Raw genomic sequence first — 16,122 nt, forward strand, 5'->3', positions numbered from 1 at the left:
ATCCTTGTATGTTAACTACCTGAGTTGCATTATGAGTATTGTACCACAAAATTAGTTCTATAACATCTAGCCATCTGTTAGTATAAGTCAATTCTCTGAATTAAAAAAAAATCCTGGAGGAGGAGGTGGCCCAAACAATGTATACACATGTGAGTAAATGTAAAACAATAAAATAAAATCTAACAAAAAAGTAACATTGTTATTAAATATAAATAAATAAATTCCATGATTGTTCCATGCATCTAAGTGTTGCCAAATTTTCTATGTGAAATTTTAATCTTCTAGATTTTTTCTATACTATTCCAATGCTTGACATAATGTAGGTGATTATATTTTTTACCTTTCACTAAATATTTTGGTTTTGTGTAGACACTTTCTTCGAATAAATAGATAATAGAGATAATAAATACTTGAAACAAACTATAATGGTCATTAATATAAAATTTTCATAAATCACAAAAATGTAAATTGCTCTTCAAAAGAGACTTGCATGCCCCATGCAATGGAATCAGGCTCTTTACAAAAACATCAGCATTTTAATTTGTCCATTGCCTAAATTATAGCTTCTGAAAGAATGTTCTGAGTCTTTGAATCATTGAAGCATTCACTAAGTTTATTAAATGTTGGGGAAAGAGTTGTTCACAAAAAGCAAGTAACAAGGAAGGATTTAATGAATGAGCACGCTAACGAGTAAGCAAAAAGGCTTTTTTATGGAATTTCCCAAAGCTTGTATGCACCATTTTACATAAAAAAGAAATACTGAGAGTTTCTTGGCAAATATTTGGTACATCATGGCAAGAGTAAACAAATTACAAAGCTGACTATGGACTGAGAAGGAAGTGAACAGAACTGGGTAAATATAAAATGAAGGACTACTCTTGTGTACAGAATTTATTCTAGCATGAGGCTGAACAAAGACTTTTTTGCCTTAGCACAATAGTCATTCCTGTCCATTTCTCCTCTTTTCAGTTTTGAGTTTTAACTTTTCATTTTGATTACCAAGTCAAAAATAAGATTCACCAAAAATGCATTTCCTCAATGCTTCCTCTAAATAGCTGTTTGTATTTCATACCTTGTATTGAGTTCCAAAATAAAAAATGTAACATGCCTGTTTTATTCTAAAGGTAAAAGTAATTTGAAGTGAAAAGAAGAAAGCACTTAAAATTATCCCCCAACTATCTCACTAGTAATCCTCACATGTATATATGCAGAAATATATAGCATATTCAAATCTATATTGTCCACTATTTATCTCGTTACCAATATCCACCTTGCAAGCTTAATTAAAATCATCCATTCAAATATTTAAAATTTTTCTTTAACTGAGAGATGAATGTGAAATTTTTAGTAATTTGCTTTGGTCAATTATTTGGCCATTCATTTGTGTAACTATAGTAACCTTTTAAATCTCTCTACGTATATCAAAACATCATGTTGTACACAATTATTTTAAAACCCATTATGTTTTCAAATAAACCTGGATATGAATCACTAACCATTCACAAATAAATTTAATATCATTATAAAAATCAGTCAGACTGCTATATCTAGGACAAGTATTATGGCATTTGTGTAGTTCTTAGATATTTATATTGCTTTATTCTCCTTCCAGATAAACAGTGTTTTCTAATTGTGGCCTCTGCACTGAGTGACATAGAAGAAATCTAGAGGTGAAATCCATCACATCTAAGGCACCAACATGTACTCTAGTGTTAACTAGGCTTAGCCACAGAGGGGCCAGCTGTGTCTTCTTGACATTTGCATCTGGTACAGTCTGAACACATATGATGACGATGTAAGGGCCATTGATTATGGTGATGTGATAGTGACGGTGATAATAATCACTGAACTACACTGAAGGACTGAAGACTTTAGTATAGGGACTTTGAGTTATTTTCCCTTTGCTTGGAAGTTTATTAATTTTGTGGGTGATTTTGAACAGCTACATTGTTTTATTACCAGTTTTTAGGATAGATACATAACTTCAACAGACCAGATGTGCATATCTCCCCAAAACTCATATGTTGAAATCCTAATCCTCAATGAGATGGTGCTAGAGGGTGGGGCCTTTGGGAGATACTTAAATCATGAAGAAACACTCTCTTATCCTCTTTCTTCCATGTAAGGATAGGCTGAGAAGAAAGCAGTCTGTAACCTGGAAAAGGGCCTTCACTAGAACTCCACAATGCTGGAACCTGATCTCAGACTTCCAGCCTCCGGAAATATGAGAAATATCTGTGCTTAGAAGCCACCTAGTCTAGAGTTCTTTGTTATATCAGCCCAAACTGAAGCAATAACCCATTTCAATCTTTCTCACATTTCTTTACAGAATTCAAGAACACTTAAGATACATCTCACCCAAAGAAAACAGAAAGGAAATAGGCTGTATTAGTTATAAAGTAGCTGTGAAAGGAAATACTTAAACTAAAACACTGGTGTATCACCACAGACTGCCATAGAAATTGTTAAGTGCCAGGCATCATATATATTTTCCAATCCTCATAAACCATCAAAAATGATATTATCTCTAGAAAAAAGGATTATATTGTCTTAAATTCTGAATCTGAAACAGAAGCTAAAAGAACCATTAGGAAACGTTCCCAGTAGAAGTGGCCCAAACAATGTATACATATGTAAGTAAATGTAAAAATGATAAAACAAAATTTTAAAAAAAGAGAAACGTTCCTAAGATGGTTCAACTGAAATATTTCAACTCAGAACCTAATACTCAGGTACATTCTCCCATAGTATAGCAGGATCTACACAAATACCTAATTACAAATTGTGAAGAGCATTATTTTTAAAAAGCATATAAGCTGGAGGTGGTGGTGTGTGCCTATAATCTCAGTACTCAGGAGGCTGAAGCAAGAGGACAGTTAACCTGCCTATGTGGTAAGACCCTGTCTCCAAAAATAAAAATAAACAAAAATTTAAAAGCCATGTAGCATAATCAGAGACCAAAGAAGCAGTAAACTGATACTGAATCAAACATTTACAGGGTAAGCACACATTTATCCAGAGAAAGAAATGAAGAACATTAAAAGTTATTTCTTATTCTATAAGGAATGTCACATTTTGTCTTTTGGAAAGCTTGTGAAGACAATGGAAAAAATGTGATTTTCTATCGTAGGAATTCCCTGTAGGAATCACAGCTAGACGGGTGGAAACTTTGTGTCCAGAAGCTTCATGTTTTAACCCCAAGAGGCCCTCAAGTAGGAAGGAGTGAGTAAGGGCCACCATGTTTGATTCACATTGTGCAGCTCAGCAACTAGACACTCCTTCCAGTGCAAAGTTTGACTTGAGGGGGTCACCTGCCTTACCAGTCCTGTTTGTGCTTGACTATCAAAGCTCCTCTGTAACTTTTCAAAGATAAAGCTTCCTGTTTGACAATGAAGAGTCTTCCTCAGATACGCTTTTTTTTTGTGACTAAAATAATGCTATAAATCAAAGGAAGTTATTAAAGCTTTTATCACTTCTCAGTTCCTGATTATTTTAACAATCAAATCCTGTTTATCACTGGAAGTTCAGCTTATATTAAATGTTGGTTTTCAGTCAGTATCAGACTATCTTTTTGGAGGAAAAAAGACACAACAGAATTCAATGTTAAGCTTTACACCTAACAAAATACATCAATGAGTGGTGACTTGGTGACCTTAGCTCTAGTCTCAGGTCCTTAAATCGTAAACCTTAAATAAACATGCATTGAGCATCTTCTCCGTGCTCATGCTCCATGCTTCTCTATATACTCTGGAAGGCACCAAAGGTATTAGGATAAATACAATCAGCAACTTACACCTTGGCAACCAAAATGTGCAGGGTGTGAATAATTATACTCTAGTAGGAAAACTTAATCACACAATACAAGAAATATTTAACTATGGCCAGTCATGGTGGCTCACAGATCGAAGTTTGAGGCCAGCCTGGGCAAAAAGAGTAAGATCCTATCTGAACTATAACCTAAAGCTAAAAGGGCTCTGGGGTCATGGCTCAAGTGGTAGAGCACTTGCCTAGCAAAGGTAAGGCCCTTCATTAAAACCCAGTACTACCAAAAAAGAAAACAATATTTAACTACATATTGTAGTATTAGAAAAGAAAAAAATAAGTGGCAGAATCAAAGATAAAGGAAGGAATAACTGACATTTAAGTTGACATCTGAAGGATGAGCATGCATTTATCCAAAGGAAGAAAAAGAGAAAGAGTACTCTAAGCAAAGGGAACATTATCCATGTCTGGGGAAGTGACAGGGGACCTAAGTAGTGATCCATGGTAAACACTGGAAGGTGTGACATATGGGTGAGCCTGGAGAGAGAAGTAGGGGTAGATCATCCATCGACCATGTTAAGGATTTTGTGAAATAAGTCAATCTATATGATGTACCTACTCAGCTTTCCATGGTAAAGCTTCCATGCTTACAGAACCTTATGCAGTACAGCAATGCATATCACTGCAGTACATGAAAACACATAACTGATCATTGCATAAGCTTTCATGTTTCCCAGTCTACCTGAAGATCCCAGATATATACTAATGCCATGCAAACTCATGCAAAGTTTTGAGTGGAATAGACTTTCTGACGATGATGGAGAAAGGTACAGTTAAACAAGGGAAGCTGACATTGCTGCAATATAAAAATTTAAGACGGCTATTATGATTCTTTCCCATATGTTCCAGAAAGTAGAGAAAAGCATGAAGATGATCAGGAGAGATGTGGAAGATATAAAATACATGAGTAGAACTTTTATAGATGAATACAATAGCTGAAATGGAAAGAATGCTGAATGAGATTGACAACATATTAAATTGGACACCATGGATGAAAATATTAGATGACATTAATATGAAAGTGATTTTTTAAAAAAACGCCTAAACAAAATGAACAGAGAATTCAGTAAACTTTAGGACAATATCAAATTATGTAACATATATGTAATAGATCCCAGAAGCGGTAAAGACAGAGAAGATATTTAAAGAAATAATAGCTGAAAACGTTCCACATATGAAGTCTACAAACCTACATATTCAAAGAGGCTTGACAAAACTTAGAAGGAGAACTGTGAAGAAAACCATATCAAAGCACACCATGAGCAAGGTGCCAAAAACTAATGATAAAGAGAAAATGCTAAAAGTCATCAGGAAATAAAAGTACATTATATATGGGGGACATTAATAAGAATTGAGTGCATACTTATCTTTAGAAACATTTCAAGTCAGAGGACAATTTAAGACATCCTTAAAGTATTGGAATGGGGCAGGAGATGAGGGAATCTGTCCACTTTGTATTCTATGTCAAGCAAAAATATTCTTTTAAAATGAAATCACAATGAGGGCAGTTCAGGGCATACAAAAACAGAGGTAATTTTTTTTTACTAGCAACACAGTACAAAATGTGAAAGGAATTCCTTAAAGGAGAAGAAAAATTTTATCATTGGGATATTCAGATTCACAAGAAGGAATGAAAAGCTCTAAAAATGTGTAAATATAGAGAGAAATTTTCCCTCATTTTAAACTTCTTGAAAAGATAATTTGTTACCTACATATTAAAGTAAAAATAATTTATTGTGGACTAGATTACATATATAGACGTAAAATACATGATAAAAGTACCATAAAGTTTGGGAGGGAGAAATGGAAATACATTTTCACAGGTTCCTGTAAGAGAAATGATGCAATATCATTTAAACAGAGAGTGTGATAAGTTAAAGTTGTATATTGTAAACTCAAGGTCACAGTTAATAAAGCAAAATAAAGCTAATAAGCCATTAGTGAAGATTTTAAAAACCATTAAAAAATCCAAAAGAAATCAGGAAAGAAGAGAAAAAGAAAAATAACAAAGACAAAAAAGAGAAAACAAATAACAGGGTGGTAGTTTTAAGACCAACCATATCATTATTATGTTAAAAGTGATGTAAAGAATGTCACAATTAAGAGATAAATTATAAGACTGAATAAAAAAGTAACACCAAACTGCACATAGGATTTAAGAAATCCACTTTAAATTAAAGACAAAGATGGGTTAAAAATAGAGAAAAATATATATCATACTAACTAGCCCTAATGAAACACAAAGGCATATATAACATCCCATTTATTTGGTATCATAAAAAAGCAAAACTATATTGAAATAAAACAGATCAGTGCTTTCTTGGGCTTAGGTAGGATAGGGTTTTGCGTACTGATCATACAAGGAGATTTTGGACTGAAGGAACCATTGCCTAACGTTAACCTGACTGTAGCTGTAAGACTGTACACATTTGTCAAAACTCAGTAAATATTATACTTAAATTTGGTGAACTTTATTGTATTGAATAATACAATGAAAAATGAATAATACCTCAATAAAAATGAAAATGGCAGGGCATGTCTGTAATCCCAGCACCTAGGAGGCATAGGTGAGAAGATAGTGAGTTCAAGTCCAGCCTGGGCTACTTAGCAAGAATCTGTCTCAAAAAAAAAAATGAATGAGAGGCAAAGAGGGAAGGAACGAAGGGTGGTAAAAGAGAGACAAGACAAATATGGAGAGAGGAGAGTAGGAAAGAAATTAAGCATTTCTCTTTTCAAAAAATATAGTCACTTGAGCAAAAACAGTTTCCAATGACCCATTCTCCATCATGTAAAACATTTCAGATTTGATTCTTTGGTGCACACATCCACACGCTAACAGTCTCACCTTCTACCAAAGACAACAGTATCCTAAAGAGAAATTCTGGCACCAGCTGATAGTGGTAAAACTTTCACCTAATTAAATGAGGAATGCCACAGGCAGGGGAAATTACCCATGATACTGCCTATGACTTCTCCTTTTGTTGACCTCCTTGCTCCATGTCTACCACATCTTTCTTTAAGTGTCAAAAACCCCACCCAACCCTCTGCACTTCTTTTAATCTTGATCATTTCAGTTCCCTTTCTTCAAAAAGGAAAACTAATTTTTACATCCTCCTTCCCACCTGCCAAAAGGGAAAGTTGAGTATACTGGGTTATTAATGTGTCTTGGGGTGCATAAAAAATAAGTCAGAAATCTTAACTTCAGAGGATAGATACATTTTATATTCACAAAGATAACTAAATTGCATGTATGAGATAGACACTGAGACTCTGGAAAAAATTGGGATAATCAGATGACAGAGATGATAAAGAAATTAAACAGGGCTGAGGATGGCTGCAGTTGAAAACAGGATATGATACTTTCAGAGCCAAACAAGATGATGTATAAACAGTTCCATGTGTACATACACACCATACTAATAGGCACTTAAGTATAAAATGACTTGTCAAGGACCACAGAGAAAATATAACCTATTCTTATATTCCGAGATGATTTACAGATGAAATGTGACTCGAGTCTGATTATATTTACACTTGTTAGGATACCATGGAAACTTAACTTGTTAAACCTTAACTAATTTACTAGTAACAGTGATTCTTCAGATCACCATGGTGTCAAAGGCTTTATAACTAGTGGGCATAGAAGTCGAGACATGTGGTCTCTAGAGAGCTCATCTCAGGTTCCCCAGAATTGAGAATGAAAAGTGTAGTTCTCAGAAAATGTCTAGATGTCTTCATAGTGCTGCTTCTTTAGGTGCTTCTTACCATGACCACACATTCCTTGTGGAGAGGATGGATGATGCTATAGCTCCAGGCCAAGAATACACCTATGAGTGGGTCATCAGTGAGGACAGTGGGCCCACACAGGATGACCCTCCATGCCTCACACACATCTACTACTCCTATGAAAATCTGACACAGGACTTCAACTCAGGGCTTATTGGTCCTCTGCTCATCTGTAAGAAAGGTAAGAGCAATAATAACAAAAGATTCCACAGCAAGTAAGATGTTAGAGTGGTAAATTTCTCTATAATGGGGTGAGGCTTAGGAGCATCTTGGTACCTTCCTATACATCAGGCAGAAGCAGAAGGATGCAGAGACCAGATCACTGTTTAACAAGGAGGAAAAACACTTGGTATTAAAGGGAAGTGGTTTCCTTATTTCTTCTAATTCTCCCTCATCTCAGTCATGGGAACTTCTACCAAGTGTATTTCCGTTTCAGAGTGTATTCTGTTGTCATGCTTGTATGATCCGTAACATTTACCTTATGGCCAAAGTCTTTTTGAAAGTGTAAATACTCTGCTGAGAAAGCTCCTGGCAAGGACTTTTGGCTAATGTATCTGCTGTAGCTGAAGTGTGGGTTGATAATTTGGTCTATGAAAACAAGAAACTCCTGCTTCCTTTCTTATAAACAAACTGAACACTTTAGGTGGTAGGTGTTTATGAGAAATTTCATTGACTGGGCTTCTTAGGATCAGGCTTGGATTTTCTTTTTAACCCAAGAGAATTCAGCCTGTCTTTCATTAAAACAAGCAAAGAACCAACAAACTGTACCATAAGAGATAATGGTAAGATAGACTTAACACCTGTCTATACATACACACTGGCCAAATCTGTACACATTCCCAATTCATTTATTCATCATAAAAATATTTTTATTTCTTGGTATATAGAAAATTCCCTTTCATTAAGCCATCAGCAGCATTTTTCCTCATGAAAATGAATTAATACTGATACAACCAATTCTCTAGTGCCTCATTTCATGTACAAATGAGAAAATTAAATTAAATATACAGTGTAATACTGTTATCACCTGAGATAAGGTAGAGCCTAATAAGACTGGAAGAAATGGATGCTTTTACAGAGGCTGAGAGGCACCAAATGCTTACTTTCTGTGCCAGGTGGGATTTACCTTTAAAGCTGTTTCTGAGTGTACAAGGTACCAAAAGTAAGTTATGTGACAGGACGAATTTAATACCACCCCAACCATTATGACTTTGATAAAAGGTGCTATTTTTTAAAAAATGAGAACTTTGAGCTTGTATCACTGTGATTGGTTTGTGCCCTAACCTCTTTGCTATCTAGGAAAGCTAATGAGAGTCTTCCATCTGGGGTCTTTTCTCTCTCAGGCACCCTGACTGAGACTGGGACTCAGAAGATGTTTGACAGCCAACATGTACTGCTGTTTGCTGTGTTTGATGAAAGCAAGAGCTGGAGCCAGTCCTCGTCCCTAATGTACACAGTCAATGGCTATGTGAATAGGACGATGCCAGGTAACACGTGGGCCATGCACCATGGAGCAGTGGTAGAATCTGTAGTACTTTAGCTCCATTGTTTTCCTGAAGGCATTGGGGAAGTTGACCATACTTACTGTTTTTCAACTCCTAATCAGAAAGTAGTGTGGAATGGGTCTCAAGATTTTATCTTTTTTTTTTTTTTTGGTACTAAGGTTTGAACTCAGGGCTTTCACCCTGAACCACTCTGTCAGTCTTTTTTTGGGAGAGGGGGGTGTTATGAAGGATTTTTTTGAGCTAGGGTTTCATGAACTATTTGCCTGGGCTGGCTTCAAACCATGATCCTCCTGATCTCTGCCTCCTGAGTAGCTAGGATTACAGGCATGGGCCACTGGCACCCGCAAGATTTTACCATTTTTTAACCACAAAGTATAGGAGATAAATTAGAAGCTATCTAAGAGAAGAAGTGTGCAGCCTTATCAGGTGTAGTATTTTGAGTAGGTTTTACCTTGGCCTGTACCTCCAAGAAGAGCTCCAAGATACCAGTTCAGTCTCTCTCAGTGAGTTCTGTGGTCTCTGCTGCATGGTGACCACACCTACTTCTACTCAAGTTCAAGGTCAATCTGTGTAGCAGGAATGACCCAAAGAAAGAATGCAATAAAGACACTTGCAGTGAAGAAGAGCAGGAGATTAGGAAATTTTCTAACACACAAATACCCTACTAGCATTTCAAAAACATGGAAGAGTATTATTCAATGATATATAGACTCTTAGGAGAAAGTAAAATCATAGCAACTGTTAAGTAGAGAAAAAAAACCCACTTTCAGTATATTAGTCCATTTTCTGTTTCTATAACAAGATACGCAAAGCTGGGTACTTTACAAAAAAGAGAGGTTTATTTAGTTCTCAGTTTTAGAAGCTGAAACTTCAGGATTGTGCCAGGATTGGGCCTCTGGTAAGGGACCCCATGCCTGTATCTCAACATGAGAGAGAATCAGAACAGTGAAATGGACACGTTCAGGAGAGACCTTTAACAACTTACTCATGAGAACTATCCAAATTTCCATATTACATTAACCCCTTCCCAGGGTAGCACCCCCAATGACCTGACCACTTTCCACTAGGCTCCACCTCTTAAAGGTTCCATCACCTTTAAGGTTCCATCACCTTTAAGGTACCACCACACTAAGGGCCAAACCTCTAGAACATGAACTTTTAGGGAGCACCATATCCAAACCATAGCATCACGTGGCTATACCACCTCTTCTTCTTTCTGGTAGAACTGACTTAGAGCTATAGTTCCAGGGTATATGGTAATTAGTCTAAGAAAAATTGAAAATATTTCCATATCCTATAACACTAAACTTCTGAGAAGTCATTCCCTGTGTCTGAATATCACAGATGGCTTCATCACTAATTGAAAAACAGAAAATAACAAGAGTTGAGGTTTAGGGCTGGAGCACTTGTCTAGCAAACATGAAGCTCTGAGTTCAAATCCCAGTACCACCCCCCCCCAAAAAAAAACCATGCTTGTCTATTAATTCTTAGTTCCAAAATCAGGGGATTGCAAATCTAAGGCTCAATTAACTGCCCTCCACTTTGGGAGATCTGAATTCATACCTCATTCTCATCCCCATCTTAGTGTAGTCCTGGACAATTAGTAGTTTCAATGTGCTTACTTACAAAAATGGATTAACCATCTATCCTGTTTCTTGTCTAAGTAAACAATCCATGTAAATGTATAGAAGCCAAAATAGGCAGACCATAAGCACAAAAATAAAATAATTTGATCAGAGCAGGGAGATTATGAAACTGTAGTTTAAAAAGAATAATTGAGGGGAAAGGGGAAAGGAGGGGAAGCATCACTACTAGAAAGAGAATACTTAATGTATATAAGACTCCCTGTCTTATATATAAATTGAATAAATGTGATAAATGCTAACATAGATGTGTTCATTGCTGGATCAATATTAGAATTTCTTTGAGGATTGACAAATATTCCCACCAAAATATATCTTTTTCTCACCAGTGATGCCAGCAATCTCTTCCTTGCTACAATTGTCTCCTAAAAAAAGGACAAACCCCTCTATGGGTAAAGGACTGATTCTCGGTCATGTTATCCAGTTATCTAGTGACCATGAATCTGAAATGTAAAATTCAAGCCAAGGATAGAAGCAAGGATAGGAATTTCCTACAGAGAAAAAGAACATTTTTTTAGTCACTATAGGAGCAAAGAAGGGGCAAAACTAAGCTTTTGTCCTCAGTTCTCATTACTCTATCCACAAAAAGCTCCCAGTGGCCAGCATATCAAGGACACATCCACTGCATTTTTAAGGACAGTGTGCAACCCACAGAGTAATTCATCATTTTGTCATTTTTTTTTAAAAAAATTAAAAAGTGGCAAAGCAATAGAAAATCCACAAAACATCCTCATTACCCTCTTCTCCTGGGCAGAGCTTTGACCGTTATCCTGCTGGGAGGGTTAGGTCCTTGGAATCAGCCCTTTTAGCACTAACTCCTCCCAAAGGACATCAGATTCATGTGATTGCCACCACATTTTGCCTAGGACTTTACCAGTTCTTATACTGAAATTCTGCATCCTTGGAAACCCCTCTGTCCCAGATGAACCAGGATGGTTGGTCACCTACTTGGTTCCATCCTTGGCTTGATTGCTTAGCAGACCCTGTGTTTCTGAACTAATGTCCCCCATCTCTAGGCTCTCATCTTAACTCCATAATGAGGCATGACTACTCATTTGCCCATCACTCAGATAGCTATTTCTGCAGCACAGGAACCATGGCTGGAGCACTTGTTTCCCCAGAACTTTATACAATGCCTGGTGTATAGCAGGTGCTTGATGCATATTTGGCGAGTGAATTTTTGATCATAGAGTACTGAACTGAATGACTGCTTTGACCACTATCTCTTTCTCTTTCTCTCTCAGATATAACAGTTTGTGCTCATGACCACATCAGCTGGCATCTGATTGGAATGAGCTCTGGACCAGAATTGTTCTCCATTCATTTCAATGGCCAAGTCCTGGAGCAGAACCATCATAAGGTCTCAGCCATCACCCTGGTCAGTGCTACGTCCACTACAGCAAACATGACCATGAGCCCGGAGGGAAAATGGATCATATCTTCTGTTATCCCAAAACATCTTCAAGGCAAGAACCTCTTATGATACTCTTTCTTCTAAATACAGCATCTTTTCTTTCCAGGTACACTAACTCCCGCCTTTTCTTTTGCTCTTCCAAGCAACCCCACTCCAAACATACATATCTTGGTTCCTAACAATAGAATTTAAATAATCTGCTCTTAGACTTATAACCCATTGGTTGGAGATGAAGGAAGTAAAGACATTGACAAAGATTTTTTAAAGTGAAGTAAAACCTGAAGAGGTCTTACTTCCTTGAAAGGAGAAAGAGGAAGGAAACAAATGCATACATAGAGATACTCCTTCATGAAGTATCTCTTCAGGAGAATTTCATGAGTAGACAAAGGAAAAGACCTAGATTTAACAAGACTAACATCCTCAAATTTATAGAAGCACCGAGTTACTGAGAGTGTAAAAGTTTAAACATGAAAAGATGGTCCTTTACAATGTGATGAACACAAAGCAAAGGAACTCAATGTGTGTTGTGTGGATCACAAATAATATCTTAATACCCAATGAGTGAATTCACCAGGAAAAAAATCAGCAAGGTTTATGTAGTACTATGTAAGCAAAATAATTAATGTTCTGGTACACATTGTTTGCTTTAAAACTGTTGAAAGTAGCATTCATGTTTAGAGAAACTAAAATCTAGTAAATTATATTACTATAAAAAATCATTTTGTTACCAAAATAATGTATACAAACACTTAAAGAAGAAATATTTCATGGGATCATTTTGTTTTTCTTTTCACACTGAGTAATTAAAATTATATTTGAAGTAATGAGATTGCCATAATATCCCTAGAAGATAGAGTTCCTAGTAATATTATAAAAACTAACATTAATTGAGGATAAGTGCTATTATGGATTGTTATTTAATTTTAATGACAATTTCATTAAATATATATTATAGTCTTCATTTTACAGAAATAGTAAATAATATGAAAAATGAGAATTTGTAAGACCTAAATCATAGGGTTTTCTTGTTCTTGTTTTTGTTTTTGCTTTGTTTTGTTTTTGTGGTGCTAGGGATCAAATCCATGTCCCCTCATATGCTTTACCACTGATATGCACACCCATCCCAAGTCATGGGATTTTAAGGGTTTAGAAATTTACAAGAAATCTTTCTTCCCCAGAAGAAACAATGGGAATCTTTCCAAGTTTTTCCTCTAACTTTTCTTCCCCTCCCTCTACTTTTTATTCCTACCCCATTCTTTCATCCACTGAAAGAGTCCCAAACCAAAATTTTCAAAAGCTGTCTGAATATTGCTCTCACTGTTAATTCTTAAATCTTCCACAAACTGATTTTAAAATATGTTTTAATCAACAATAATTTCTTCTCTCAAATTCTTTTACTGTTTTTATATCCTAATTCAGCTGGGATGCAGGCTTACATTGACATTAAAGACTGCCTAAAGAAAACTAGAAATCCTATGAAACTAACTCGAGGCCAGAGGCGGTACATAAAGAGGTGGGAATATTTCATTGCTGCAGAAGAAGTCATTTGGGACTATGCACCTATTATACCATCCAATATTGACAAGTGAGTTATCAGAATTTGTACCACTGTTTGAAGGTTTGAGACATATTCCATACGTTCCTAAGTGTGTGGGGGCGAAATGTCATTAGTGCGCAGCTCTCAAGGAGACACGTGTATTGGTTTCCATTCAGGCCTTCTTGTCCAAATCAATCTTGAATTATCGCAAACTCATGAAGGAAATCCAACCAAAGAATAAAGCAATAATGGGAGCTACCACTTGTTGAATGCTTGCTTTTGTCAACCATGTATTTGATCCTTTCTAAGGGTTTCATGTTAATTCTACAAGTTAGACACTACTCTTATTTTCTCATAGATAAGGGAATGTGTCTATGAGATTAAGATATTTGGAAGTTCAGATAACTCTTAAACACTTGAGAAGATACTCAAGTACACTCATAATAAGAGAAATGCAAATTAAACTTCACTGAAATACTATTTTTTTCCTGCTAGTGTTAAGTTCAGATGATACTATACATCAACGAGGCTGTGGGAACCAAACAACACACCTTCTGGTGGGAGAATACATTCGTGAAACAATTCTGTGGGATAATTTGGCAGAATGTGTCAAAATTATAAATGTATATACTCTTTAACCCAGCAACCTCACTCCAGAAATTTAACTATATGAGTCTTGTTCACAGGTAAAATGGTATATGTTTAGGTTTTTCACTACTGGATTTCTAGCTGTTAAAGATTATAAATAATGCAAAATGTCTATCAAAGGAAATCAGCTTATTAAAAATTATGATACATCTATACAATGGAATACTATGAACCAAAAAGAATGTAAATGTTCTCTATATACTAATATAAAAAGTTTTCCAAGAATCATGAAATTTAAAAGTCAAGCTGTATTATAGAGTCTATAAATAGCTACCTTTTGTTAAAGAAGGGGGATATGAATGTTTGTATTTGCTTGTTTTCAAGTCATTTGCACAAGATACTAAAATTATACACACAAAATTAAGATAATTTAGAAAATTCAGGGAAGGCTAGGGACAATATCAGATGTGAGAATTTTTACTGTAATAAAAATCATGTGAATGTATTTCTAAAACTAGACCAAGAGAAAGAGCAAAAAAGAAATTTAGCCAAGATTATATAATTAGTGACAGAGCTAAGATAGGAATCTGAGACTCTGGCAATAGTCATTTTGACTGTTCAAAACAAATACATAAGGTAAACACTCAGAGCTTCTGCTTTTGCAAACTAATGCAAAACAGAGAGTCAACTACTGTTCGTGTTGCTGCCCCCAACAATCATTATCCCAGTAAGTACAAAAGATGGTGACGGAGGTTGCTTTTCAATAGACCCTCACAATCTCTGTGGATCAGGTGAATGGTGGGAGCACAACAGCATAGAACTATGACAAATAAATAAAGTTGAACAAAAACTTCCTGGGGGTGCGTCTAAAGATTGAGACACATCTGGAAAGCAATAATGGTATCATAGATTAAGTGAAATAAAGACTTTAGAAAAACTCCTCATGTGTCCTATCCTCTCAGTCAGTGTACACCTTTGCCCAGAGGTATCTTAAGATCTGCTGTAGCAATGAGAGTGACAGGAAGATCCAAGTAGCTTCTTCTAATCAGTACTTACAATTTAGTCAGTGGTAGAAGAGATGACTCGGATGTTTTTAATTTTCTAACTACATAGAAGACATAGAACCTTGAAAACTACATTAAGAACTTTTAGAGAACTTAGTCTGGTGGTGTGGCTCAAGAAGTAGAGGGCCTGCCTAGCAAGCATCCAGGCCCCAAGTTCAAACGATGGTATCATCAAAAGAAAAAAACAGAATTTTTTTTTGCAGAACTAGCATTTTTAGCTAATCTAAAAACAGACCTTTTAAGCACAAGGATTTCCTCATCCTACTGGGGTGTGTCTGTACTTGAGGAAGTAGTTTAATTTTTGTTCTATTATTTCATTTCACTTTAAGAAAATATAGGTCTCTACACTTGGATAATTTCTCTAACCAAATTGGGAAAAATTATAAGAAAGTTGTTTACAAACAGTATGAAGATAGCACTTTCACCAAACGCATAGAGAAATCCAGTATCAAAGAAGATGGGATTTTGGGCCCTATTATCAGAGCCCAAGTCAGAGACACACTTACGGTAAGTAACATAAATACAGAAGAAATTAAATAGAGAAAAACAGATCATAGAGTAAGTGCTTATTTGTTTATACTTAAGAGAAAAGTTGTTCCTATAATTTTAAACGAAACGTATCTTTTAGTTCTTATTTAGAATTTGCCTGTATTTATAGCCTACTCAGTAATACAAAGGGCCTGTGACAAATGATCATATTAAAAAGGAATAAAATGGAGTCAATGTAGTTAGGCCAAAGTGTAATACTGGAACAAAAAAATAA

At 35.7% G+C, this 16,122-nt stretch overlaps 1 protein-coding gene across 1 annotated transcript in view; it reads left to right on the top strand.

Annotated features, from left to right (window-relative positions):
- F5 (coagulation factor V) overlaps positions 1-16,122 on the top strand; it is a 67,416-nt gene that overhangs the window by 14,414 nt on the left and 36,880 nt on the right. The window contains exons 4-8 of the mRNA XM_020176913.2: positions 7,577-7,789; positions 8,952-9,095; positions 12,001-12,222; positions 13,590-13,755; positions 15,689-15,866. Coding sequence (XP_020032502.2) covers positions 7,577-7,789; positions 8,952-9,095; positions 12,001-12,222; positions 13,590-13,755; positions 15,689-15,866 — 923 coding nt within the window. The remainder of the gene's footprint in view (positions 1-7,576; positions 7,790-8,951; positions 9,096-12,000; positions 12,223-13,589; positions 13,756-15,688; positions 15,867-16,122) is intronic.

This window comes from Castor canadensis, chromosome 11 (genome assembly GCF_047511655.1).
Source record: "Castor canadensis chromosome 11, mCasCan1.hap1v2, whole genome shotgun sequence".
Taxonomy (NCBI): domain Eukaryota; kingdom Metazoa; phylum Chordata; class Mammalia; order Rodentia; family Castoridae; genus Castor; species Castor canadensis.